Source organism: Prenolepis imparis, unplaced genomic scaffold, assembly GCF_030444845.1.
Source record: "Prenolepis imparis isolate NDT839.2.m4 unplaced genomic scaffold, iyPreImpa1.0 SCAF_1, whole genome shotgun sequence".
NCBI lineage: Eukaryota > Metazoa > Arthropoda > Insecta > Hymenoptera > Formicidae > Prenolepis > Prenolepis imparis.
This window is the reverse complement of record NW_028141159.1, coordinates 2,111,282-2,139,074: the sequence shown is the minus strand read 5'-3', so window position 1 is coordinate 2,139,074 and position 27,793 is coordinate 2,111,282. Positions and strand designations below refer to the sequence as shown.

The 27,793-nt window shown below is 29.6% G+C and overlaps 2 protein-coding genes across 11 annotated transcripts; one reads left to right on the top strand and one right to left on the bottom strand.

Annotated features, from left to right (window-relative positions):
• Window positions 1-619: 619 nt before the first annotated feature.
• On the bottom strand, window positions 620-11,814 carry Trbd (ubiquitin thioesterase trabid). 5 transcript variants are annotated; one of them, XM_083048099.1, is made up of 9 exons: window positions 9,710-10,356; window positions 8,729-8,862; window positions 7,852-8,653; window positions 7,192-7,473; window positions 6,752-6,953; window positions 6,114-6,391; window positions 5,675-5,904; window positions 4,798-5,227; window positions 620-4,403 (listed from the first exon to the last, which is right to left on the bottom strand). In XM_083048099.1, exons 3-9 carry the CDS (start codon window positions 8,568-8,570, stop codon window positions 4,325-4,327), a joined length of 2,220 nt encoding a protein of 739 aa, XP_082904225.1. In that variant the 5' UTR covers window positions 8,571-8,653; window positions 8,729-8,862; window positions 9,710-10,356; the 3' UTR covers window positions 620-4,324. The 5 variants fall into 5 exon arrangements, with proteins under 5 accessions (XP_082904225.1, XP_082904207.1, XP_082904200.1 ...); XM_083048081.1 differs by lacking the exon at window positions 9,710-10,356 and adding an exon at window positions 11,704-11,814 and having other exon boundaries at window positions 7,852-8,862; XM_083048074.1 differs by lacking the exon at window positions 9,710-10,356 and adding an exon at window positions 10,838-11,354 and having other exon boundaries at window positions 7,852-8,862.
• Window positions 10,455-27,793, top strand: LOC145941796 (NADPH-dependent diflavin oxidoreductase 1). 6 transcript variants are annotated; one of them, XM_083048149.1, is made up of 13 exons: window positions 10,455-10,597; window positions 11,685-11,942; window positions 12,355-13,854; window positions 13,990-14,072; window positions 20,912-21,029; window positions 21,232-21,313; window positions 21,399-21,538; window positions 21,811-21,956; window positions 22,140-22,225; window positions 22,305-22,451; window positions 22,681-22,986; window positions 23,320-23,522; window positions 23,679-27,793. In XM_083048149.1, the coding sequence occupies exons 2-13, from the start codon at window positions 11,770-11,772 to the stop codon at window positions 23,803-23,805; spliced, it is 3,111 nt and encodes a 1,036-aa protein (XP_082904275.1). In that variant the 5' UTR covers window positions 10,455-10,597; window positions 11,685-11,769; the 3' UTR covers window positions 23,806-27,793. The 6 variants fall into 6 exon arrangements, with proteins under 6 accessions (XP_082904275.1, XP_082904248.1, XP_082904240.1 ...); XM_083048122.1 differs by lacking the exons at window positions 10,455-10,597; window positions 11,685-11,942; window positions 12,355-13,854; window positions 13,990-14,072 and adding exons at window positions 15,044-15,326; window positions 16,584-16,739; window positions 17,184-17,472 and having other exon boundaries at window positions 20,909-21,029; window positions 23,679-27,788; XM_083048114.1 differs by lacking the exons at window positions 10,455-10,597; window positions 11,685-11,942; window positions 12,355-13,854; window positions 13,990-14,072 and adding exons at window positions 15,044-15,326; window positions 17,184-17,472 and having other exon boundaries at window positions 20,909-21,029; window positions 23,679-27,788.

Genomic DNA, 27,793 nt, shown 5'->3' with positions numbered 1-27,793 from the left:
AATATAGATATAAATTATTAACAGTTTCTCGTTGAGATCAATTTGAGATAATTAAAGAATAAAAAAATATAATTTAATTAAAATCCTTTATATTATAATTTGCCTTTTTAACAATTTGATGAATTAATCGCAATTAAAAAATAGAATATATTGTAAGATTAAAGATAGGTTTATAAAAAGAAAATAAGAATTAGTTTAGGAAGAAGTTTGTGAAGTTTAATTTAACTGAAAGAGCATATTTAAAATCAAATTATAAAATCATCTAGATTATAAATAAATTATCTTAAGTCTTCCAAAATAATGTAATTAAAAATAATTTTATATATAATTAATTTGTTAAAATAATTTTTAACAATAATATAGATTTTCTTTTAACAATTTTATATTATTTTAACAATTAAAGTTATATTTCCCTTTTCCTCTCATTCTGAAAAATATTAGAAAGATATCTTGAATTTGTTTCCAAAAGATTTTTCTAAATTATATGAAGAAGATAATATATAAAATTCGAGCAAAAATTATCATTATCTAAAAAATATTCTTCATCTAATAAACTCAGGAAAGAATTTCTTTTTCAATAAGGATAAAAGTGACGTAAAGTAATTCAGTAATTTATTGATTCACACCTCTCGATGTTTCCTTATTATAATATTTATAATAATAATCATCATAAAATTATTATAATAATAATAATAATAAATCGTTATTTCGAATTATTGTACATCGATATATTATCTCATATATATAATATCTATATCTCGTGTATGTATATATATATATACTCTATATTAATATTTATATTTATATATTTATAGACTTTTCTATCTGCGTTTCCCGCGATTAGAGAATAGATTCTTAAAACTCTCTATATTTTATCACCTGCCGAGAGCAAATTCTGGCAACAAGAGATTGAGAAAACTTCGCGTGCTTAAAAAGAAAACACGCCACCGCCAAACATCGCGCTATATTCTTAATTTTTTTTTTAAACATTTTATTCTTATTTTTCCGACATAATTCGCTGTGTCCACCGAGAATTAATCCGAGAATTAATGAAAAGTTAAAATTACCTCTTTCGATATCAATTATTATTAACAATAACTAATTAGTGTTTTCTATATTAAATTCAATTGAAATAATTAGTAAATTTCTGACTATAAAAAATTAGAAATTAGATTTTATAAGATTATTATTATATATTTCAAAATGTAATATATACTAAACATAACTAGAATATTTAATTAATAATAATTAATATCGAAGAGATTAACGAGAAGAAAGTTCGCTACTTTTTCCTTTTCATGTAGAAACCAGCATTACCGCACTTTATGACAAAGAAAAAAGAATTTTTTAAATAAGAATGTGGCCTAAGTCCGTAGTTTGTGGGGTTTACTCTATTGATACGACTTCGTACTTAAAACGAGCCTTATAAAATACGGACTTTTTTTATTCTTGATATATATATATATATATATATATATATATATATATATATGTATGTATATTAACGATTGGAATAATAATAAGAATGATAATGATTGCGTCGATGTACATTATGCTATAATGACAATGATAGCGGTGAATCTTCCGCTTCTGTCGCTTTCGCAGACACGATAATGTGAAATTGACTTATACCTGTTGTCCCTCAAATTACGAATTCGGAAATCGATATAATTTCCGTCAATCTAATCGAAATTTTGTAATAAAAATTTTCGTTAAAAAATTTATTAATTTTTTTCTATGAGAGATATAGATAAAATTAATTTATTTACATAGTCTGCATAAATCTTTGTAAAAAATCTGTAAAAATTTTCTTTTTTTCTATTTTCCTAATCCAATATACAGGGCATGAAGGGATTAATCGTGGTACAATCGAAAAAGAGAGGTAATACTTCACGTAAAGATAAATCAAAATAGTAATAAATCGAAAAATTAATAATATTTTTTCATATAACTTCATATATATTCAAAAATTTACATTTTATTTAAAGTTATTTATAAAATTTTATCTAAAAATGTATTTTCTATCATCAATTTTTCGAGAAAAGATTTACTTCGAAAATTGAAAACTCGATATTCAACGGAATTATACCGATTTCTAGATCCAGTTTGGATCTTTTCGATTCTTCCTTGCTAATTTTTATCACGTGACTTTCGCAATAATTGATTATCATAATTAGAAGGAAAGAAGAACGCGATGTGGTGCTATATGCAAAAGGACTAGACACTACGTTGTTGTGTTGTTGTTATCAGAATTAAGTAATAAGAAACAAAGACTATCATTATTATATTGAATAAACAAAGAAGAGCGTTTTCAAAGAAACGTCTCTAGCGATCTTTTGTACTTTTTTGATTAAAGATTTGTTACAATCGCTCATTCGTTCATTAGAATGTGTTGTTAAATGTATGAATGAGTGAGTGAATGCATGTGTGTATCGGATGTTCGATAATAATCTTAACGCTTAAACATACGTACTACTTGTCTCTTTAATTTCTTCCTCAACGCTTTTTATAAAAGTTCGCATAGTGTTATCTATAATATTTAACACAATTGTGAACCATACTTATGCGGAGAATTTAATATATCGTCATCATCATTATTATTAAATAATAATACATTATATTCCCCGCATAAAAATTAAACTACAATTTTTTTTCTTCACAGAGCACAAAGCACAAATTTTCAAGTCCATTAGATATTTATTTTTTTTCCTATCAACATACCGTTGGAGATAAACGCTCTGGATAATCGCGCGATCTTTTTTGATCATTAAAAAGAAGACAGATCGTTGTTTGTGTGTATTCAGTTGCTTCAACTCTTTAACGCAACTCCGAGTTGTAATAGGTGAAACAAATTAAGAACGATTATACACGGAATTTGTTGACTTTTCTAAATTACTATCCTCGAAGATCTTGTCAAGTGTGTCGGAATTCGCGTGATTGTACAGGGTGTCCTGTATTGATTTTCAGTAATAGATTTTTGGGCTAAAAAAGTAAGAGAAATAAAATATCTGTATCTATTTAATCTAATTTAAATCTTTCTTTTTAGGAAAACAACGACACCCTGTATTATTTTGTTCGTTATAATACAGTAGAACTCCTCTATTTTGTCTCTGCTATTTTGAATTACTTCCTCAGTAAATTGGAATTCTTGCACTGTTCTTCCACTACATTTACTACATGATTACCTAATCATATGTAAAGTGAAAGAATAAGTGAAAGAGAAAGAACGCAACATTTTCATCCTGCCTAGGTGCCATCAGAATAGAGTCGAAATTGAAGAAATTCCAGAATAACCAGGAAGCTGACCGATATTTTAAAATAGAGGAATTCAACTAATGGAACACGCGTCAAAAAATCGCTCGAAAATTTATTCATCCGAACGTTTTTGCAAAATTCCGCAATTTCGTAAGAGAGAAAATTTTAAGTTTTTTTTCTCTCTCTCTCTCTCTCTCTCTCTCATTCGAGATTACATTTTTACAAACTATCTGTGAAAAATGTTATTTTCAATAGCCTAACAATTAAATTTCTATTATGCAAAACGGTTCGATAATGTATAACAAACGACAATGTTTTCCACTTTTGCTCACTGTCACTGGCAATGGATTGTATAACACTTACATGTATAATGTATTGTTTAAAGACTTTTATGCTAATATAACATACTCAACATTCTTCACCTTTCACTTCAAGAAATTAAATATGTATTTTCTTTTGACGTTTCATTCCGATAAAATAATTATTGCATTAACTTTCTTGAGTAATGTTATTTAGGTGCACATAGAAAAAAAAATAATTTTAATAGAAAAATAATTTCCTTAACAAAAAAAGTTTTTTCACTTTCACGTTATTTTACTATTTTATAACTGAAAATTTCGAATTTATGGTAATTTAATTATAAATGGAATTTGTAATAATGTATGGTAATAGTTCAATAATTAATTAATTATTCTAATTTCATATTAATTCAAATTTATTAGAATTATGTCAATAATTAATTAATTTTTGAATAATTAGAAATTGATTTTAAAGCATTCAGAACAGTTCACAAATCTAAATTCAAATTTCACACAATTTTAATCGCACGGCGATTAATAGCAATATAACAGAGCTTTCAACCTTTTTAAATAGTACATTGCCAGTGAATATGTATGGACGTAGTAGTTTCTCTGTATCGAGTTATCCATAAAGTACAGAATTCACGTGTATTATAGTTTACATTTTATATAATTCTAGCTATTTTAAAATTTTCAGCCGAGAGTAAACTTGTGAGAACGGAGATGCTTTCTCATGTCAGTCGCAATACTTCTTTCTTAGGATTATCATACTACTCATCTTCAGTATCACCATCACTGCTGTAATCCTGCAGAATGGGTGGTCTCGAAAAGGGTGCTTCGTTGGTTTGACTGCAGCATTGGAAAAGAAAAAGATGTTACCGCTAACATGCTAGGATAATCTCCATTTTATCCTCTTTTAAATTTTCAGTACTTGATCTCCAAGCATCAAAAGTTGTTAACTATTTAATATCTATTTTAGTATTGTAAGCTTTGATTTTTTTTCGAAATTAAAAATCAAAATATTCTTTAATTATATGATTATATTAGTTATATCAATTATTATATATTATTAGTTATAATTATATATGATTATATTTAAATTATAAATATATTCATAATATTCTTAATATTCTTAATTGTATTAGGTTTTTGACTTCTTTCTTAATTTGTTTTATCTTTTTTTAAATTTCTCTATATTATCATTATGATTTTCAATGAATTAACGAAACAAGACATTACTCACGCTAATCTACGATAATGATTCAACCATTCCTCTAACATTTGCGCAACGAGTAGTGGTCTTTTGTGAAGCTTCTGATGCGCGACAAGAATTCCACCTTCGGTCCTGCACACGTCCAGCCACTCCTTGTAGATGGATTCCTCGCGGCCGATTTCATCCGCCGTAAGGAAGTGTATCGGTAGGAGTTTATGCTCGCGGTCCATTAGCGGCATAAAGGTGGTTTGCATCTGAATCTGCATTTGTTCGAGCGAGCTGTTGTTGCTGCTAACCACCCCATGGGACGCTAGGGGTGGTATTCTGGACGAGGTGTACGGTTCAATTGGCACCAACGCCGTGAAGTGGCCGCGAGTATAACCTAAGGCGATCGGTGAACGGATGCAAAACGAAGGTTCCCAGAGCAACGGAAGATAGACACCTTCGAATCTCGCATAGCCTACGAAATTGACGCAAATAATCGATTATATGTATATTATATCTTAAAATCAATATTATCTTTGATATCTTTAAATCGATTAAAAATTTTTGAAACCTTCGAAATTTTTGTGTGTATAAAGTTTGCAAATTTTTAAAAAAGAGAAACATTTTATATAAAACTTTCTATGGGTTAGATTAGGTTTTTACAGGAGCTTGAGAAAATAATTTTTAATTTAAGTTTAATTATAATTATAAATGTTTTTAATAGAAAATCAAAAAACTATTGGAGATTTAAAATTTAAAGAAATTATACACACAAACTTTCTCAGTAGAAGATTAAAAAACTAATGGATTTAGATTTTTAGGATTTTAATTTAACAAAATTATTTCACTTGGTTAAAAATATACTTGGAAATTAATTATTAATTACTAAGTAAACAAAAACAAAATTTTTTTTTTAATTTACCTATATCTTCACCGCGAAAGCTCTTAACATATTTAACTCCATAGACGATAATAGGTCGTCTTAAAATATGGGCAAGAGCAAATACATGCAATTGTTCTAACGCACTTCCAGGTTGAGCGGCCGTTGCCAATAAACTTTCCCAGTCTTCTTGCCATTGTGTCTCCTCTAAAGTAAAATCTAACATTCTAGCTGCCTGCGAGGCTTCATATTCTCTCCAACGAGGATAAAAGCTGAAATAATATTATATATATATATATATATTAATATTATATATATTTGAAGGAATAATTTTATCAGTTTGCATATTATTCCAGTATTATTACTAGTATCTTAAATTTTATTATATATAAATGTATATGTTTCTATTAAATTATTAAATTAATCTAATGATATTAATAATATACATTACATTATATTAAATTGATTATAAAGCGCTTACAATTGTCCGGCTTGTTGCAAAGTGTCAGCAAGCGCCCTTCTCAGAGCGTTGTCCCTATCGAAGACACCCCAGGTTGCCTGCATGGCGGAATCTAGGAGGCAGTCTCCGGCCGATCGATTCCAAAGTGCGTGTAAACGACTGCCTAACCGTTCAGTAATTTCTAAGGACCAATTTAGGGCTGGCGGTTCACCGCCGCCACCCTCTAGTTGCTGTTGAGCTTCTTTATCTAACAATTCCTCCAGCATCTGTTCTTGCACGATACTCGGTAAGTCGTCGACCTTAAAACATATCCAAAAATTTCAAATATAGAAAAATAATATTTATATATTTGTCTTTATAAGTAAATATTGAATGAATATTGAACATTCAAAGAATTTTAAAAGAAGATAAAGGATAGAAAAGATAAAAATTCAAAGAAAAGAAACAAAATATAAAATGAGATTTAGAGACGTTAAAAAAAACCTATTTAAAGGAAAATTAGAAGTTACTGAAGTTTAAAGCAATACTATTTATTATTTAAAAATTATATTGACTTTATTGTTTTGGTATTTATTAGAAATATTGACTCTCTCAATGAATTAAACTTTTACTTATCGATTAAAACTTATATTAAATTGTTATGTATGTATTATAGTAACCTCGGCTGGCAGCGCGAAAGTGGCCATGTCAGTGACGAAATAACAGGGAAAGGAACCTTTGCGTAAGCGTATACTATTGGTGACATGTCGGCGAATCTGCACAGCAAGATCTGGCGCGACGTAGCTCGGTACCCTCTTTACTCCCGAGCCCGAACCCTCGATTTGCGACAGTAATGTCGCTAAAATATCTTCTCTTTGAAACCTTAAAATTGTACCAAATTATAAGAATGAATAATGAACGGTGTTTATTTGCAGAGTGTCGGCAAGCATCCTATTCAAAACCTTATTGAAAATGTCTCAAATAACTTGTATGATAAAAATTTTATTTATAATTTTAATATTTATAATTAACAGTATAAATAATTAAAAAATATATTAAAATATTTAATAATTTATTATTATTACAATAACTTATTAAAATATTAAATTTATCTATTTACCTTATAGCCAAGTGCACTAAAGTATGCCCGACGTCAAACGCGCTGCTTCTATTGAGGAGCAAGACCTCAGAATGCGTCAATTGGCGGGCGGGATCGCCTCCGCTCGCCAGGTAAGCTTCGACGGGAGTGTTGTCACCTTCGACAATACCGAGACAAGCGTTGAGCCAACACCAATCGGTGTGGCGTCTCAGTTGCTTCAATCGGCGCTCGTAATCACAGTTATTCGGGGATTGAGGGGTCGACAGGCTGTCATTTCGGCTGTCTGCATACCTATGTGAACCTCTGAAAGATTTTACATTGTTGTAAATAAGCGTTCTAATATATATTTTTAGAAAAATATTAATATCATATATTCTCACGATACTAAAATATATTGCATATATAAATTTTATGAATATTTAATCGATTATGTGAACCTATGCATAGGTTTACAAAAATATGTAATTAATTCGAAATTTCTACATCTCTTTCTCTGAATATTATATACCGTATATTTAATATATATAACATTATATGTATTATACGTGCGTTGTATATATTTATATTTATATATAGAAAGATATAACACTGGATATTATTATATAATAGGAAAAATTTACATCATTCCGAGAATATATAATATTCACAAAGAATGCAACTTGTAAAACATAGTTTATTTACCTCCTTCCTATCGCTAAATTATCCTCCCTCTGCGTCTGATGAATATAGGACGCGTGCAGCGGAGGTGACGGCAGGCTCCGTTGACTATGCTCTCTCTCGGGACTCGGTAAGATCACTCCTACATTTCCTTGTGTACCCTTATCCCTTCTATCCTTCTCCTTTGGATGACCGCACATGATGCATTTGGTCGCCTTGGGCCAATTCTCATAAGTACACACGTGGCAAGACCACTTTTCTGGATGCATATTATACAACCTTTCCGGATGGAGATTGATTGGCGAAGAATTCAATTGAGAATTCGACCCCGAGTTTGGCGGCCCATCGGCTAATCGTAGCGGCGCTAAATGTTCATGCAGATTCGAGGCTAACGAATTGACGGATTGATTGACTGGCTTGCGATTGCTGCACTGAACGCAACGCGTTGTATTCTGATAATTAAGATAAGTGCATATGCTACAGACCCACTTCCCCGCAGAAGGTACATTCTGACTATAATTTTGCGAGATGTAGTTGTCTGTAGGGCTTATTTGGGGCACAGGACCGGAAGCGACGTTGGAGGAGCATCTTTGAGGACTAGGATCCCGAAGACGGTAGATGTCTTCATTTAGAAGAGGTTTAGTGCCCCTGCACATAGTGCATTTCAAAGAGGAGGGCCAGTTCTTGTAAGTGCAGTACTCGCAGATCCATTTCTGCTCTGTTTCCTCGAGTCTGCTGGTCATCTTCACCGGATGGAAGTTGATCGATGGAGTTTTTTTTGGTCTCTGCTGCGAAGAATGCAGTACTTCTTGACGAAGGAGAAAATCTTAAGGTAAAATATGTGCAGTGAGCATTAAATATCCTAAATATCCTGACTGAATTTTTCTACGCGTTGCCGTACATGATCTATTGGGAAATTTGTATCTAAGTGTTTGGTTTCTATGATCCAATTTCTGCTACGTAATCAGCATTATGTTTGATTGTGATGAGACAAAGCTGCTAGAGATGCGCCGATGTGGACATTGGTGGAAGAATCTAAAAAAGAAAACAAAATTTATATGTAAAGTCTATCATAAAAATTTTATACAAGATATAATACAATATATTATACAAGATTTTATATAAGATAGAACAATCTTAATTAGTCTAACTTAAAGATATATCTTGCACATAATATACATATATATATATATATATGAAGCAAAATACAAATAGTTCTATTAATTTCAATTGTTGAGGACTTTCTGTATATAAAAAATTGAAACAAGCATACATAATTAATAAGACGTAACATTATAAATCAATATATTTATATTAAATATCCATTATACAAAATAACATGACATTATTATCTAATTTAGTTGTACTTCCTCTTTCGCTTTACTTTTTTTTAAAATAGATGAAACATTGATTCAGCTTTCATATGAATTCGAATATTAATATTCAAAATTGTTTAATTTTTTTATACCATGCTACAGTATATACAAATATTTTGTATTTATATATTTACTATGGCTCTTTTTATTAATGTGCACACATGACTTTTTTATGTACGAACATGTCTGTATGACCGATGTACTTGTTCTTAATTTGTTCATTTCTCTCAAAAAGCAAATCTGTACATAAGCATCTCGAAAAAACATTAAAATTCAAAACGCCTCTATTCTTTTTCATTTACACTCGACGAAAAAAAAGAACACGCGACACCGCGTGATTCCCTAGACCCTTTATCCGCGCTCATCGAAGCGTCTCGACGAAGAACCTAACCTAACCTATCGGAGAACGAGAAACTCATCTATCGAGGATCGCGAACAGGACGGAGGATTCGCCAGTTTGAAAATTAAAATTGCATCATTTCGAGATAGTCGAGAGACCTCGTTACCTCGTTGGACTGGTAACCTCGATGTTATCCTGAACCACCTTGGAGCTTCTCGCGCGGCGAAAGCTATCGTCACACTGGACTATCCTCCATTGAAGGATCTTTCAAATTGACACTATCCAGTCGACTCGCGTGTCATTCGTCCACCAGCGAACATTCGCACCACCTCGCATTCGGAAAACGGTAGGGTTAGAGGATACCCGATGTACGCGGGGCGCACTTATACACGCACGCGACTTCGATTTCACGCGAGGGGAACGAGGAGAAATAAAAGGAGAAATATCCGGAGAAATATCGCGCGCTGCGCGATTCTCCCCCTTTCCCCCCTCCCTTCCTGCGAGAAATTATATTTCAACAACGTCGCCGGGGGCCACCGAGTAACGGAGACGCGGAGAACGCGGAGTCGTCTCCTCGACGAAGACACGAGAGAAGACACGAGAGAGGCGCGGAGCTGTCACTGTGAGCGACCGCGTCACGACATCGTCTACGCGAGCGTTCCCGAGCCAGCAAGCAGTCTGTCCCGAGATGTGATGCCGGGGGCGAGTTCCGCTTCGCGAGATCCGCTGCGACGACGACGACGACGACGACGAGGTCGACGATGTCGTTCACGCTAGTCACGGAGGAGGTAGGTTTTGACAGTCATCCGCAAACAGACGGACGCCAGTACTGCCAACCGCGCGCGCGCGAGAGCTCTCTCGCTCGCTCGCGTACCGTTACGTCACGCGCGCGCATGCGCGCGCGAGCCTCCATCTCTCTCGCGTTCTGTCAAAGGTGCTCGCGAGTGGCGCGGAACGAGATACGGACTCTCTGACCTAACCTCACTTTCTCTTCTCGCGGAGATCGAATATCGTCGGTAAATATCGCTCGTTCGTTGGAAAACGTAATCTTCGTGTGAGTTTCATGATTATTAATAATTTAACCTCGATCTTGAACTCCGAGAATGAATCGCGCGGATATTTCAGTATAACTTAAAACACTACTTAACCTCAATCTTTGCTGATTTTTGTACAGCTTTCTTTTTTTCGTTTTCTTTCATTTTCTCCTTTTCGCGAAAATTAAAATCGCGATAATATATAATTGCAAACGCGAACAGTTTTAATTATTAGTATCGATTGACTTTTGATATCTAACCTCAATCGCTCCTCGTGTTTCTCTCTTTTCTCGACTTCTGTCGAGAGATGCAAGTAAACTCCAGGACACAAGTAGGATTTTAACTCACGTTTTGATTATTTATGCGACGATATAATATATGCCACTGTTGCCAACTGGTTTGTTGATCCCGTTACATCACGCGAGACTGACTTCGTCTCGAAACGCATTCGCGCGTGTTCGTATAATTTTACTGTCATTCCTATTTCGTCGGCAAAGATGAAATCACTGATAATAATTCAAAAGAGAGATTCCTCGTCTTTTTTTTTTTTTTTTTTCACTTTTTCTTAACATCCGCCTCGACGATATCCGTTTTCGAAGATCGCGGAACAAAATATTATCCGGCGCGTTTTTAAATTCAACTCCAAATTACTCGTAAATTTGTTATAAATAACGTCCATAAATTAAATTTGCGTCTTTAGATTTTTGTTTCCACCTTGATTGAATGAATCACAAATTCCAATTGAAATTAAAAACCCGTGGAAAAGCCCGAGATGCACTCGATGATTCTCTCTAGAGCGGGGCTATTTTTTTTATTTATAAATATATCTCGGGCCAGTTGCCAAACATCGGGGACCTAAAACCTAAACATTTATCCTTGACATTTCGTCAACGAGATCGCAATATTGTACGGACCTCTTGGCGAGAAGCTATAAAAGCCGAAACGTTTTCCCGCGTCAAATATATAATAGATCATTAAACACGAGTCTATTCGTTTCAGTTCTACTTTTCGATGTGAAATGATTAGTTGAAGAATACAGTTAATAAACTTTTTTTTCTCTTTCCAACGCTCAAATATATATATACATATATTATATTTGTCTCGCAGAAATTGCAAGCAAACAAACCTCGTGCTTCACATGTCGTCTGCTTGACTCGTGACGTCACCGGCAATCAGCTGAGATACGTCAGTCATGGAGTCAACCACGTGTCTGCCAGGAATGAACAGCGTAAACTCTTCATCCGGTTCATCGTCGTCGTCGGACGTAAGGACAAATATGAACAGATTGGTGATGCGGGTGCTATACGGAAGTGAGACCGGAACTGCACAGGATGTCGCTGAGCAGATTTGGAAGAGCGCCCAAAGGTTTTGTTATTGTTTCCCTTCCTGGCACACACGAACTTTAATATCTTCTCTAGGAAAATTTTTGGCACACGAACCCCCATTACTCTTATATATTTAAATGATCTTTAAATAGATATTCGAATTCACACTGTCATCCTTATCATGTCTTTTTATTCTTTCTGTCTTCGTTTGTATATAAGACTTTATATTCGATGGAAGATAAGTTATCTATTCTTACTTTATGAATTTTGAGATATAAGAAATTATAAGCATTATCCTATCCTAATTTAGAAAATAATTAAAACATATATTTTATGATAAAAAAAGTACACAGTTTTTATATATTTTAAAGTTTTTTAATTTAGTATAACATTCTAGTTTAAAACTTTGAATACAGACATTTAAATACAAATATTTGTTTGAAATTTTAAAGAAAACAACTGCAAAGCACTGTCTCATCTTTGGAGGAGTACGAGATGCAAAATCCCTCTTCCGAGCAACTAATTGTTTTCGTTGTTGCAACTACTGGGCAAGGAGATCCTCCAACTAACATGAAAAAATTTTGGAGACGTCTACTAGGCAAGAGTCTTCGGCCAGATCTGCTGCAACATTTAAACTATGGTGTACTTGGTTTGGGTGATAGTTCCTATTCAAAATTCAACTTTGCTGCAAAGAAATTAGACAAACGTCTTGCGCAATTAAGTGGTAAAGAGTTATTACCCATAGGACTTGCCGATGACCAACATAATTTAGGCATCGATGCTGTAGTGGATCCCTGGATTAAAAAATTGTGGGAAGAAATTGCAAACGTTTTTAAAATTTCTGTAGAAGACAAGATTCAAGAAAACTTAATAATTGAAAAATATCGCACTTTAATACTAGAAAGGAGTTTTTTCTACACGTCAAATACATTAATTTCAAGTGACGGATGGGTAATATCCCCTCCAAATATATCAGAAAACATCTATGAAAATGAAATATATGAAAATGTAAATGTTAAAATAGGAACAATAATTAAAAATAAAAGAACTACCTCAGAAGATCATTTTCAAGATGTTAGATTAATAAGTATTCTATTACCATATAATATTAAATATGATCCTGGAGATGTTATTTATATTAGACCAAAGAATTCTATGGAACAAGTAAACCGTTTCTTTGATATACTTCACAGAAGCAATGTAGAACTGTATAAAGATATGATGGTTGTAGTAACGAAGAAGGAAATAAAAGTTCCATCTGTTTTGAAAAAGTGTTTAACTTTAGAATCACTTGTTGAACAATATTGGGATTTGAATTTCAAACCACGAAGATCTACAATGCATTATTTGTCTCTTATCAGTGAAAATGAGTTGGAAAAGGAAAAATTATGTGAATTTGCTAGTCCGGATGGCCAAGAAGAATTTTATGATTACATAAACAGACCAAGAAGAAATATTTTGGAGGTTTTAGCCGACTTTCCCTATACCACTAGTAAAATAAACATTGGAGTGTTATTTGAAATTATGTCACCCATAAAACCACGCCCTTATAGCATTGCCTCCAGCTCAAAAGCTACTCCAAATAAGATTCAAATTTTGGTAGCTGTAGTTCAATTCAAAACTAGATTGTTAGAGCCAAGATTTGGTTTATGTTCGAATTGGTTGGCAAGTTTAAAAAAAGATGACAAAGTAATATTTTGGCTTCAAAAGGGAACTTTTCGATTTGAAGATTATAAGCCGAAGATTTTGATTGGTCCTGGAACTGGAGTTGCTCCGCTTAGGTCCTTTCTTTTGGAGAAAGCAGTGGAAAATAGAGATTTGAAGGAATGCGCTCTGTTTTTTGGATGCAGGAATAAGGATAAGGATTTTCATTTTAGAGAGAATTTTGAACGCTTAAGGGAAAATAATTTGAATCTGTTCTGTGCATTTTCCAGGGATCAAAATTATAAAATGTAAGTTACATGTCCACAATTTTGCTTATAAAAATATAATCGTGATGATAATAATAAAAGTACAAAACTTTATAAAATTTTAGTATTTAATTGCCTTGATTGTTAATTATACACATATATATTGTATCTTTTCAGATATGTGCAACATATTATTCGCGAACAAAAAGAGCTATGCTGGCAATTTTTACAAAATGGCGGCAGCATTTATTTAGCAGGAAATTCTAAAAATATGCCAAACGACGTGTACAATGAATTCATTTGTTTGGCAATGGAAATTGGTAAAATGACGATAGAACAGGCGCAAGCGTTCATCAAGGATCTAGAAAAGAACAATCGATATCAAATTGAGACTTGGGGTTGATAAAATATAAAAAAAAATCACAAAGATTTGTCTTCAAGAAAAGAGAAAAGTGTATATATATTTATTTTTTTCACGTTTTATTCATATATAATATAAAAATATCTGTGCATTGTTTTATTCAGACACACATGATTGATACATATGTATATGTATTTGTTTTAAGTATCAATGTATGCATGTCTGAATAAATTTTGAAAAGGAACAAATACTTTTATTGCAATTATTGATTATTTCTTCTTGAATAAATTTCTTATTTTTAAAACACATGCATGGGTAAATATGTATAGATATATATATTTATATGTATATTTATCATTGATTATTTCTTCTTGAATAAATTTCTTATTTCTAATTCTTATTTCTAATGCATGCATGGATAAATATGTATAGATATATAAATTTATATGTATATATATTTATATATATATGCACATATGCATATAAATAAAAAATAAACAAGAATTTGTTATATTTATACTTATGTATCTGATATATTTCTTATATTCAAGAAACTAAAAGATTAATCGATAATCCTTTTTATTTATTTACATACATATTATTATAAATTACATTAATATTATTATATATATATATATATAATTTATATACATATAATATATTATTATTTATTATATTTGTAATTATATTATATATATATATATATATATAATATGAATTCGCTATTTTTACCTCTTTCTCGAACTTCGTAAACATTCGGCAATCTCCGGCGCTCTTCGCGACGAGAGACACCGAGCAGCGCCGAGCGCCGAATTGCGTATCTCGATAAACTCTTGACCCCGCGACCTAACCTAGGAAAATAGTGGGCGATACGGAAACATGGTACGGACGCTCGCGTGTCTCGCAGTGTTCCTGGTATCTCGAGCGATCTCTACTCCGTTTAGTCGTTAACTGCATTTATTTGTTTTTCCTTTCGCGCGCACGACGCTACGAAAGAAGCGAATAAAAACACTCGACTCGAGACGCAAACGACCGATGGACATTGGCACGTGATTTTTTTTTTTCATCACGCTCCGGACGGTTCATTAGCTGAACAATAAGCTTAGCAAATCCGTGATCGGTAGTCGAGTTGGAGACGAGCGAGCACAGAAAGGTTCGGTATAAGATTTGTCTTCTTTTCCGCACGACTACACTTTCCTCTCACTTATAACCTGTCTACCCTATCTCGAGGAGACTCTCCTTCAGAATATATTCATTTTTCGGCTACGTCTTTATACGTAGAAGAGAGCATTTATACTCTGATAAAGTATTTATCTTTACTCTGCTAGATTATACTCTTAACCTACGTAAAGAATACTAATACAAATCGGATATGTACAATTTCGCAATTGAATGTAATATCTAAATTTTTTGTCTAGATATGAAAAAGAGATTTTATTTATAATTGATTTAGTTAAAGATCGTTTATATTTTAATATTATATTAATACTTTCTTTATTTAATCTTACAATTATGAATACTGACATGAAGTGTATTTGATTCCTTAATCGTTACATAGATTATGTAATATCTAAGAATCTGAAGAATATTTTATGCACTTTTTTTTTTATCTTTATATATCTTGCATTATTCCGATATACACTGTTATCACTTGATAATTGCTTAAAATATTTGAATATTTTCAGTGTGTATACAGGGTGTTACAAAAGCATCGGATTTGCTTAGCACCATGCGATAGAGAATGAAAATCTAAGAAGATTTTTCATCAACGAAAATGTCGAGGGAGGTCATCATTTTTTGCAAGTTCCCAATTTTTGCCATCATATATCTTAGTAACTAAGCCTTAAATTAAAATTCTATTAAATTAAACTCGACCTGAAATTAACTGAAGAATGCAGTTTTGTTAATATTTTAATTCCATAAAGTTTATTTTGCGAAAAGCCCTTCATTTTCAATCACTTATAACTCGAAAATTATTGATGCCTCGACATTTTCATTGAGGAAAAATCTTAGATTTTCATTCTCTATCGCATGGTGCTAAGCAAATCCGATGCTTTTGTAACACCCTGTATATTATTTATCTTAACATTCTTAGATTAATAATCCTTACGATGATATTAAATTTCATGAAACTTTCATGTAGAAATATCACGCGTTCTATCAAATTGTCAAAATTGTGAAATATTTCAGAATATAAATATATAAAATAATTTATGTAATAAAATATTGCTTTTAAAAACAGGATACAAATTGTTAAATACTGTTGTATATTATACTATATTATATGTACCGCATGTTCTCTTCTCATATTATTTATGTCGCTCTTCAATTAATCTTTGTAATAATATTAGCTTTTACTCAAATCTGCTTTAACCAGAAATAGGCACAATGAATTAAGATGTTTGTGTAGTGTGTAGCAGAAAGTGTATCCAGTGGTCAACGATCTCTTACAAATAAATCATTGGAATCGTAGTGTTTACGTTTCTTCATGCAAGAATCACGTGATCCCATCTTGTTCTAAGAATAGTCAACTGAAGTTTGATCTTTAATTCAAGAAAATCTGATTGTGAGCAATAGGAACCTAATACTATTATAAATATCAATTATAACATGTGCATCATTGTGTTTAACAGCTTATATTAACTTTATAATTATTATGTTGTTTTTGAAAATATTTCTTGCAATATTAATTTACATTAAAAAAATTATCTATATATAATTTAAGAATATCTTATTTATTTTAACAATTTTTTTGATAATATTATTTAGGTTTTATGAAGAGATTGCACGAGTCATTTTTCATAAAATTAAATTTATACCCAAACTTTTTATAATTAAATTTATATATATTTTATTTTTATATTTTCGTATAATATTTTTGCAATAACATTATCTATGAATTATAAATTAAACGAAATTAATATTATAATATTAATAATATTAATATATACGAAAATTTTATGCGAACTATGTGACATTTGAATAATAAATAAATATTTACATTTTTCAGACGAAGATAAAATCACGAGAAAGAGTGCAGAAAGTGTAGATAAATCTACATTCTTTCTGGGAACCGATCGTCGAAAGATGCACTAAAGTCGTCGTAAAGTCATCGCTGAGATCATCATTGAAGTCCGTTTGTCAGCGTTTGAAGAATCTCTCTTGTGTAACGAAAAGAAAGGAGTAGAACAAAAATAGAAAAATGGCAGGCACTTACACGAAGAAGGAATTTGGCGCGGGGCCCGAGGAGCAGACTCTGTTGAAGGATTCCAACGGGACCCGCATCGTGGCTTCGAAAGGTAATAGTGGGACGTTTACAGGGGAATGCAGTAGCTTTCTTGGAATATCGCTGTTTTGTCCTTTTATTTTATCCTGGTGTATACCTGCCCAAACCAGTCTGTAGAGGAGGCTTTCAGGCTGCAGATGCAGCATTCTTGGCAGTGAAGTGTTTGTAGGCTCAACATTGGTCTGTGTAGTTGATAGTTTCTTGGATTTTATTTATTAGAAGCTTATACTTTTTGCATTTTCTTGTGTGTAATATATATAATATTCTATTATATATTTATATATATAGTATAATAATAAAAAAAACTTTAATTTGACAAGAGCATATATAATAACAAAGAAACTAGACTGGTTTGTTTATATAATTATGGCAATTTATAATTTTCATGCATGATATATAATTTTACATACCTTACTATTTATAATAATTCTGTGAGGTTTAAGTAGCTTTAAGAATTCATTTTTCCTTAAAAGACATTTGTAAATAATAAGTTTAAAATAATTCAATATTTCTATAGTAGAAACATTTTCAACTTTGCACGGCCTATTATTATATCAATTCCATCTTTTTTCATTAAAAACTTTTTGTATGAGCTTTAAAAATTTCGATTTTTCTAGCATTGATATTATTTGAAAATACATAATTAATCTTATCAATTATTTTAAATCAGAAACTTCTAAGCTTTCTTCACCAATCTCAACAGTCTTTCTTAGATGTCTAATTTACATACTTATTTTACTTTACTAGAACAAAATCCATTATTAAAAAGATGTCAAATCGATACTCGCATATATCGAAGATCATGTCACCGCTTTTCCGCGATGTTGATTGGTTCATTGGTTGTCCCGATGTCGAATAAACGCGCGAAGAAACCTCTTGACAAACATTAACTTTTATTATTTCCGAGTTATTTCGCGTTATAAAAAACGGCATTGTCTCAAACACCGCACTGTTTGACAGCTGTCACATATCTAACATGTCCGCTGTGAGATGTAAATTTTGCTTAATATTCTTGAAATTGTCTAATTATTGTGCTTATTTTAAGATGTTGATTTATTTTGTTATAAACGTTTAAACTTTGAATTCCAAAATTAAGGCCTGTGTAAGTCGTAGAACATTTTCTTCGGGCTCATTTTGTAGGCCTTGAAGAGACCTTTAAAAGGCGCCCACAGAAAATGTTCTCCGACTTACATAGGCCTTGATTTTCGCCAAAAACGTTTAAACTTTGAATTCAAAAATTAAGGCCTGTATATATTATAGAACATTTTCTGTAGGCTCGTTTTGTAGGTCTTGAAGAGACCTTTAAAACGAGCCTACAGAAAATGTTCTAAGCTTTATAAAGACCTTAATTTTCACGAAAAAACGTTTAAACTTGATTGCAAAAATTAAGGCCTATATAGGTCCTAGAATATTTTTTGTAGGCTCGTTTTGTAGGACTTTTTGACGTTAAATGTAAAATAGCTTGTAAAATATTCAGTTTTCGGTAATATTACTTTAATACTTTTATGGACGGAATAATGAGACAAATCAATTGATGTAAAAAAATACATAGTTGCTTTTAAGAAAAAGTACGCAGCTGCATATTGCAAATTACATAAATTTTTTTAAAACAATTATTTACAAGAATATGCATATGCTTATATATCATACAAGAATATGCAATTAGAAATAATAGGTTCCATTTAAGAAATTGAAGGTGACCTCTATGTGATCTTTAAACGACTATCCAACGTCAAACCGATTTCACCATATTATGTCCCCCTCAAGGTCAAAAAACTTTTTGTTTGCGATTATTCGATATTGGGACAACTTGTACATATATTTTCTATTTATATAATTTCTCTATTTAAATTATTCTCTTATTCTCTCTTAAATTATACTTTTTTTATTATATTTTTTATTTATTTTATATACATTCTATGTTTTAACTTCCAAGCTTCTTTTAAATTAAACTAACTCAATATCTAACATTATTAATGGTTCATTAAAAAATTGTTTAGAATTGATATTAATAACTTTATAATTTCTATTTTAAAAAATGTGTGGAATTTTCAGAATAAGTTTTTGACATTATTTAATCTATATATAAACATATTTAAAAGTGTTAAATATGTGTAATGATAATATGATAACATTAAAGCATTTTAGCATAGCTTATATACAGACGAGACATTTTTATTTTGCTGATATATCATGCTGATTTAGCTGAATAAAAAACGCGAGCCTTTCATGCAGTCACTGACAGAATGAGAAGTATGAGACGCACTCGCGAAATAGTATCTCACAGACGATGAATAAAAAGTAATCAGTAGTAATAATTCACTGAGCAGTGATATAAGCTTCTTTATATACTATCTATCTGATTATTATTCTTTATTTTTTTTACTTTTAAATTAAAAACTAATAAAATGTTTATTAATGTTTATTACTTTGTGTAAATAATTCAGTGCAAGACAAATGGCTGGAAAAGGTATTTTTTCTCAACTGCTAATTTTATCCTATAATTTGTTTTTCCAATTTTTTTCCAAGAGTTTCTAGTAACTTATACTTTTAACAACTTATATGTATATTAATACTATGTTAATTTTATGTTAGTTTAATATAAGTCATTGTCATTTATTATAACTTATTATATCTCAATTTTAACACATATTTATATATATATATATATATATATTATACAATAGATATTCGAGTAATTTTGTTTATCAAGAGATTAAACGATAATTTAGAATGTAAAATAAATGTTTATTTTACAGGTTGTATTTGCACATCTTATAATACTTTTCTTCTGTTTATCGGTAATTCATAATTAATTAATGTACGATAATTAATTAATGTACGATAAATCACGAATGCATGTGCATTTTTTTATTACATTATTTATTTTTTTGTTATTAAATTGTTATTAATATCTCATGTATTATGTCAACTCAGACAACATCAATTGATTTTAATGGATCAATTTATTACAACGTTCTATTATAACAGCTGCACACAATTATCTTTTGATTGTAATCAGTTATCTATGTGTCTAAATTAACTCTCTGTGTGTATCAGCTATGTGTCAAAATTTTTTGCACATAATACTATCAATTGGAATATTTAGTGATTATTGAAAGGAATGTGCATGCTCTGTTAAAATGATTTTTATTTTTAATTATAATTTTTAGTTATAATTGTAAAAGTCAAAATTTTTAATAAATCTTATTTTTTAGAGATTTTTTATATAGAATATCTTTTTTAATTTAATATATTTAATTTTTTCTTAATATACCTATACAATGCAAAATAATATATTTGAAAGTTTTTTTTTTTCTAATTAAAAATAATTTAAAAATAATTATTTAAAGGTATTATATTAGAGCACATAATTATAATTAATTTTTTAATTTAGAAACTAAAAAAAAAGAATTTTAATTTAATTTTGAAACTAATTTTTATTTAAGGTTCAGAACCTGTGCGTCTTTCACCAGGATGGGAAGGCACAGGTAGACCTGACGACGAACTTAATTTTAAAGGCGTTACAATGGATCAAGCAGATCTTGAATTGAATCCTCCTAGAGATAGGTATAACTATATTATTCGTTTGTTGTATTATTTAATAAGGATTATCTATGTATTTAAAAAAATATAAGCTTTATATTTAAAGAATAATGATAGAGAATTATATATAATATATAGTTATATGTATTATATATAAATATATGTGTTAATTCTATATATTTATTTCTTGTATAAAATTTCGTTAATTTAAACAAAACTGTTTTAGATTAAATTTAGTATTTTTCATACTCTTACTTCATGGAATCGGTGCCTTGATGCCATGGAATATGTTTATAACAGCTAAAGACGTAAGTGAATCAAGTACAATAATTCATAATAATACAGTTGAAATTATAATGCAATCTATATGCAAAATATTGGTATATTTTGCAGTATTTTGTGAATTATAAATTGTCTAAGGAGTACACTGATGTAGATACAAACTATGCGACAAATTTTCTCGCATATCTAGGATTCGCGGCGCAAATTCCGAATCTACTGTTTAATTGGCTGAATGTGTTTTTACAACTTGGGTATGTATACAAAATAAAAAAACGCATTTTGTAATAAGAGATTTTTACAATCTTTCTTAAGTGAATGGTTTACTTCATTATTAATAATGTGTATTAATAATGATCAAATTATAAACGTAAATTTTGTAATTGATTTTATTTTATTGAGTATATTATTAATTAAATATTATAAGAGATATAATAAAAGAATTCTCACTAATAGTAATAAAAATATAATTTGTTAAATAATAATAATATAGTTTGTTGAAGACATGCGCTTTTGACTTTTTCAGAGGCAACTTAACAACGCGCATAGTATGGAGCATTTTTATACTGGTTGTAATATTTGTATTTACTGTCGTCTTAGCGATGATTGACAGTTCTGGTTGGCCCGGAGTATTCTTCTGGACCACTATGGTATCCGTTGTTATATTAAATAGTAAGTAACATATACATTTCTATGTATGTCTATTCTATGTAATTTATCAATATTAAAAACTATTATACATATACATATATCAAATTAAATTATTATATTAAATTAAGTCATAATTATTAATTATTGACATTATCATTAATTATTAATTGGTATTCTGTTCATAATCGGAAATTTATGTTTCAGCTGCCAATGGCATTTACCAGAATTCAGTGTTTGGAATGGCGGCGAAACTGCCTATCAAGTACACAGGCGCTGTTATCTTAGGCTCAGTAAATATCAATATCAATATCACATCTGACAAAGAATCGTTGCATAATGTATAAATCTCTATCATCTATTATTTTTCAGAATATTAGTGGAACTTTGACAGCCATAATAAACTTCTTTGCACAAATAATGGCGCCGAATGCGCGTACTGCTGCTATATATTACTTCATCACGGCTTTGTTTATCCTACTGGCTTGCTTTGACACATATTTCGCACTTCCAATAAATGTAAGAGTTCATCGTATCTCTTGTTTACCAATATTTATTCCAATATATGCTTAACTGAAAAATAAATTCATAAATCTCTTGATAAATAAGTAATGAATTAGAATAAATTATTAATTTGTTAGAGAGTTCATTAATTTTATATATGCATCATAAAGGAGTGAAAACAGAATTTTTTAGTTAAGCATATCAAAATAAACCAGCTAAATAATGTTAATAAATTAAATTACAGAGGTTTTATCGATATCATGAACTGCTTCATCAGAAAGAGACAAATAAAAGACAATTAGAGAACAGTTCCAGGGGAAGCAACAGCCCACCATATTGGAGAGTGTTTAAGGGGTGTTTCCCGCAATGTTTTAACACATTTTTAGTCTTCTTCGTGACTCTAGCACTTTTCCCATCTGTTCAATCTGATATACAACCTTCAGATAAGAATTTCGTGATTCCATCTGAATATTATAGCAGTGTTATGTGCTTTTTAACATTTAATATCACTGCTATGCTCGGAAGCACAATCGCATCATTTGTTCAATGGGTATGTAGAATCTAGAGTTTTCTATTTCATTATACTTTATATGTAAATGTGTGTATGTATTATATGTATTTTATATATATAATTATTTATATATTTATATATATAATTTATATATATTTGTATTTATATATATAAATTATTATTATGTATTACATTTTACATTTTAAATATTTTGTATTTATATTTAAATTATATTTTATGGTTTTATATGACATTAATTTATGTGTGTGTGTGTGTGTGTGTGTGTGTATTTTTACGTATTTTATATAACTATTGTACGTAAAAATATAAAATTTTTATATACTATACATTTTAATTATTTTTTTTTTATAGCCCAGCCAGAAATATCTGCTGATTCCAATAGGACTGCGACTTGCTTACATACCACTATTTTTATTCTGTAATTATCAACCGGCTCGTATAGAGAGAATCCTACCTGTATTTATTGATAATGACTGGATTTTCTGGGTTATTGCCCTTACTATGGGTCTCAGTAGCGGCTACTTGTCATCATTATCGATGATGTACTGTCCTATGTAAGTACAATTAATAAAAAAATTAAGAGAAAACTAAAACATACGAGAATTTCTGTATATACTTATAATAATTATATTATTGAAATGAATAATACACAATGACAAAAAATAAAGAACATAAAAATGATATATAATAATATGTACTTTGTACTTCAGAATGGTGGATTCGCAGTACGCGTCAACGGCTGGCATGTTCGGGGCAGCATCTTTAATCACGGGGATCTTTACAGGAATCCTGTTTTCCATGGCAATGCCGAGTTTGGTGGCCAACGTGGCATTTTGATTGTTTTAAAGATGAAATTTAGCATCGCGATATGCTCGTATTTACTCAGGAGTTAGAAAAAGGATTGACAGTTGAGATGTTGGAATGTTTCTCTTATTCGAGTTAAGATGAGCAATTTCTATTCCTTAAGAAAAAGAAAAAATAAAGTTTTAGGAAATACTAAAGCTACTGCTATTCAACACGAAATAAGAGAAACACATTTTGAAATGTTTGCTTATATACATATATATATATATATATATATATATATATATATATATATATATACACGTTGAATACATATACATATATAATCGTACAATTCTTTAAATAACAGATTATGAATGAAAACAGCTTTTAATTAAGTAAGAACTTTTAAAAGTAACATTGCATGTTTTATATAAGAGTGTGATTTGAAGTTTTCGGATTGATTGATTTTTGATGTCCCATTGATAGGAAAAATAGTTATGGAAATTAAATAAGACCATCTGAAGTGCATTAACGACCAGAATGATCGTTTCACAACAGATCTGTGTAGAAAACACCAGGATCTATCAGGTTTTATCAGGATTTAGAAATATATTACTACTGCCCTTATTAATAAAAACCGGACCAATAAGCCTTATTAATAAAAAAAAAGCTGTACGGTATTCCCATTTTTCGCATTGTTCGAATAGTAAACTGCTAAATTATTATACTTATAGAGATACATTTAAATCTGTACAATTCGTCACGCGTTTAGCACTAAACGTAACTTTTATTTTATTAAGATTACATTTAACATATATAGTATTATTATCAAACACTCCCACATCTGTGGCGCTAAACGCGTAACGAAAATATATGTCTCTTAATAGATAAACATTACATTTTTAGATAGAGTTTATGCTAAAGTTGCCATGCTGAATTTTCCTGCAAAGAGATTTTATTTCTTGTAAGTTAATCTTGCTATTGGTATGTAACAATAGAGAATAATTTTAAAGACATGACAGATTTAAAAAAAACAGTTATAGTAGCACTCCTGTGAATTAAACATTTATAATTTTATTTAGTTACATTGAAAAATTAAATTTTGAATCTTAATTTAAAAGTCAAATTTGAAAATAATGATAAAAAAGACCATAATAATTGATAAAGTTTTATAGCAGGATTTAATGTAATAGTCACGTAAAAACTTCCATATTAGTTTTAATATTACAAATCTACTCTGTAATTACACGGTTACAAGGTTGTGTTTATCACTTTTTAATACTATCTAGTACGTTATTCAATATTTTTATAAAAATAAAAAATATTGACACAATGTATTTACACAAAAAAATTGCAACGTCTTGAATTTTATTAAAATTATGAATATTTCAAAGCAAAAATTTTGGTAATTGTTCAATTTCACGATGCCTTTATAAATTTTCTGTTTTATAATACTTGATATAAAAATCATATTACAAAAGATATGCAGGAGAGTCAAGACTGTTGGCCATCCAATTAATACTAGTCCTTTCAGAACTTTGATGACGAGCTTTCCATCTTATCTGAGATTAATGCTAGTTTAAAAAATTGAAAATATTTACACATTTGCTTGGGCTATGATTATGTCTTACAATAATCTTCTTTTGCCATATGTACATGTGTTCATACTATTTATGTTCTAATTATATATTAGTCATGTAAAAAGTAATGATGTTTTACACATTTCGAATAAATGCGATTAAATTGTGCAATGCACAATATTCTTCTAACAAAACAATATTTGAACAATCTGTACAATTTTTTTTTAATTAAAAGACATTGCTTTAGATAAAAATCTAATTTTAAACTTGAACTTTTGTAGCTTAAGCTTATAGGACATAGGAAAACTTATTGATGTTTTTTTAAACTTATATTAGAAAATTATATTTTAGTATCATAATTACAATTAGTATTATTTTATTAAAACTATTAGTAAGATATAAGGATATAACGGAGCTGCTTGTGAATAGTTTGATATAATTTTTTTTAAATCGTTATTAAATAATGTATATACATTCATAAAGATTCAAATGTAACATTACATACCTCAGAATCAATGCGCACAAGTGATAGATTTGAATACTGTCTTGTTATTTATAAGTAGCTCCATTGTATCTTATAGCAAATTGAATCTTTCATCTTTGTAGACTAATTTAAAGGTCTTTACTAATTTTATAATGTAGAATTTGCATTATATTGAAAGTTAGTACAGAGTATGTCGTGAGAGACGACTCGAATGTCTTTTTATATTTTGTATTTTTCTATAAGAGTTTCGCCTTGAGTGTAAAAACGGAGTGTTTCTAAAATGTTTGATTAAATTTTATCGAACTGTATTCAATAATTCCGTTCAACTAATCGTATTATAAATTTTTTTATTAATTTTTTTATTATCCAATTTTACCTGCCGATTATATTCTATTAATTGTACTGGTAAAAACCTATAATATCATTACAAATTCGTGATTACGATACGGTAATATAATTTATTCAAATATTTTGATAACACCCTGTATATACAATGTGGGATATATTCAGCAAGAGAGCATTTATATATGCATTTTTAATTATTCTAAAATGTAAAATGTAACCTCTATAATTATTGTCTCATCTAATAACTTTCATTCTCAATTTACACTCTACTAATTGATAAACGTAAAAAGTTGCATTACAATTGCATTTGAAAGATTTCCTTATTTGCGAAACAGTGATTCTACAAGAAACTTTTACAAATTAGATTAAATCTAAATTTAATACAGTAAATTTAATTTAAGCTATATATATTAAATATAAATTTAATAGATTATCATTGTAACATAATTGTAAGTTATAATTGTGTCCTTTAAGACAATTATAAAATAATAAGCAAATTATTTCACATACATCGAATCACTGTGTTGCAAATAAAAATTTGCTCTTTTTTTATTATTATTTTATAAGAATGTAGAAGGGATTTCTTACACTTTAATTGTTATCAGATTGACGAAAATGATGATTCTAAAATAAATTCTGAATTCGTACAAGGACAATCCTCCGTATAAAGCAGCAGACAATAAATAATCAAGGGAATTCAATAAAAGCTAGTAATCCAATAAAATCGGAACATTCATTGAATTTAAAGAAGAAAAAAGAAAAATTGATAGAGAATAGATAGAATATTTTTATATGGATTCTCAGTCATACATAAATAAATTTCATTCGACGAATTGTTTCGTGCGCATTATATACCGTTTAGATTATATACATATAAGCAATCTCTATTTAAAAAAAATTCACGCATTAATATTATACGTATTATACATATATAAGATTTAAATACGTATTTATTTCCACATAAAAATGACATATCTCTTTAAACAAATTCCTTCTATAAGGAGTTTTATCATTTTTATGTCGAAATATAATAATATATTGATTACATATATAAACCTACAAGATGTCTAAAAAATCGCAGATTTCTCTCATTATAGATTCATCGAATAAGATAACAATTTAACAATTTTTTTAAAATCTATATTCTATGCTATTATATATATATATTTCAACTCTTTAAAATTTAAATTTAAAAGATTAAATTGAATCCATACATTTTATAGCTAATTGTCAATTTTATATATATATTAGATTTAAATTTTTAATATTTATACTTGACTATTTTAAAGTATTTTAACATCCGAAAAATCAACATTCTCTGAACATTGTTTGAATGTTGTTTGATTTCTGTTATCTGCGATTTTTAAAAAATATAAATTCTGTAAAACATCCTGTATATGTAAAAATTGAAGACCTTGTAAGATAAGAAATGGTTGCATTTTATGAATAAGTAGATTTATGGAAACAGTTTGAACTATTCAATTTATTGTAGAAAGAACGTTAAATAAATGAATAAGGACTAATTATTCCCATTGAAAAATATTTAGTTAATAATATAATAATAAATTGTAGCAATAATATACATATAAAAGAATAAAAATTTATTAAACTTAACATCAATATAAAGCTC

Bases quoted from the DNA above. Each gene is read 5' to 3' on its own strand.
- LOC145941796 (XM_083048149.1), top strand. From the start codon at position 11,770: ATGGAGTCAACCACGTGTCTGCCAGGAATGAACAGCGTAAACTCTTCA. The intron at 13,855-13,989 runs GTAAGTTACATG...GTATCTTTTCAG, and splicing joins AGGGATCAAAATTATAAAAT to ATATGTGCAACATATTATTC. The intron at 22,987-23,319 runs GTATGTAGAATC...TTTTTTTTATAG, and splicing joins TCGCATCATTTGTTCAATGG to CCCAGCCAGAAATATCTGCT.
- Trbd (XM_083048081.1), bottom strand. From the start codon at position 8,570: ATGACCAGCAGACTCGAGGAAACAGAGCAGAAATGGATCTGCGAGTAC. The intron at 7,474-7,851 runs GTAAATAAACTA...AAAATCTTTCAG, and splicing joins AATTTAGCGATAGGAAGGAG to AGGTTCACATAGGTATGCAG. The intron at 5,228-5,674 runs GTAAATTAAAAA...TCAATTTCGTAG, and splicing joins CTTTCGCGGTGAAGATATAG to GCTATGCGAGATTCGAAGGT.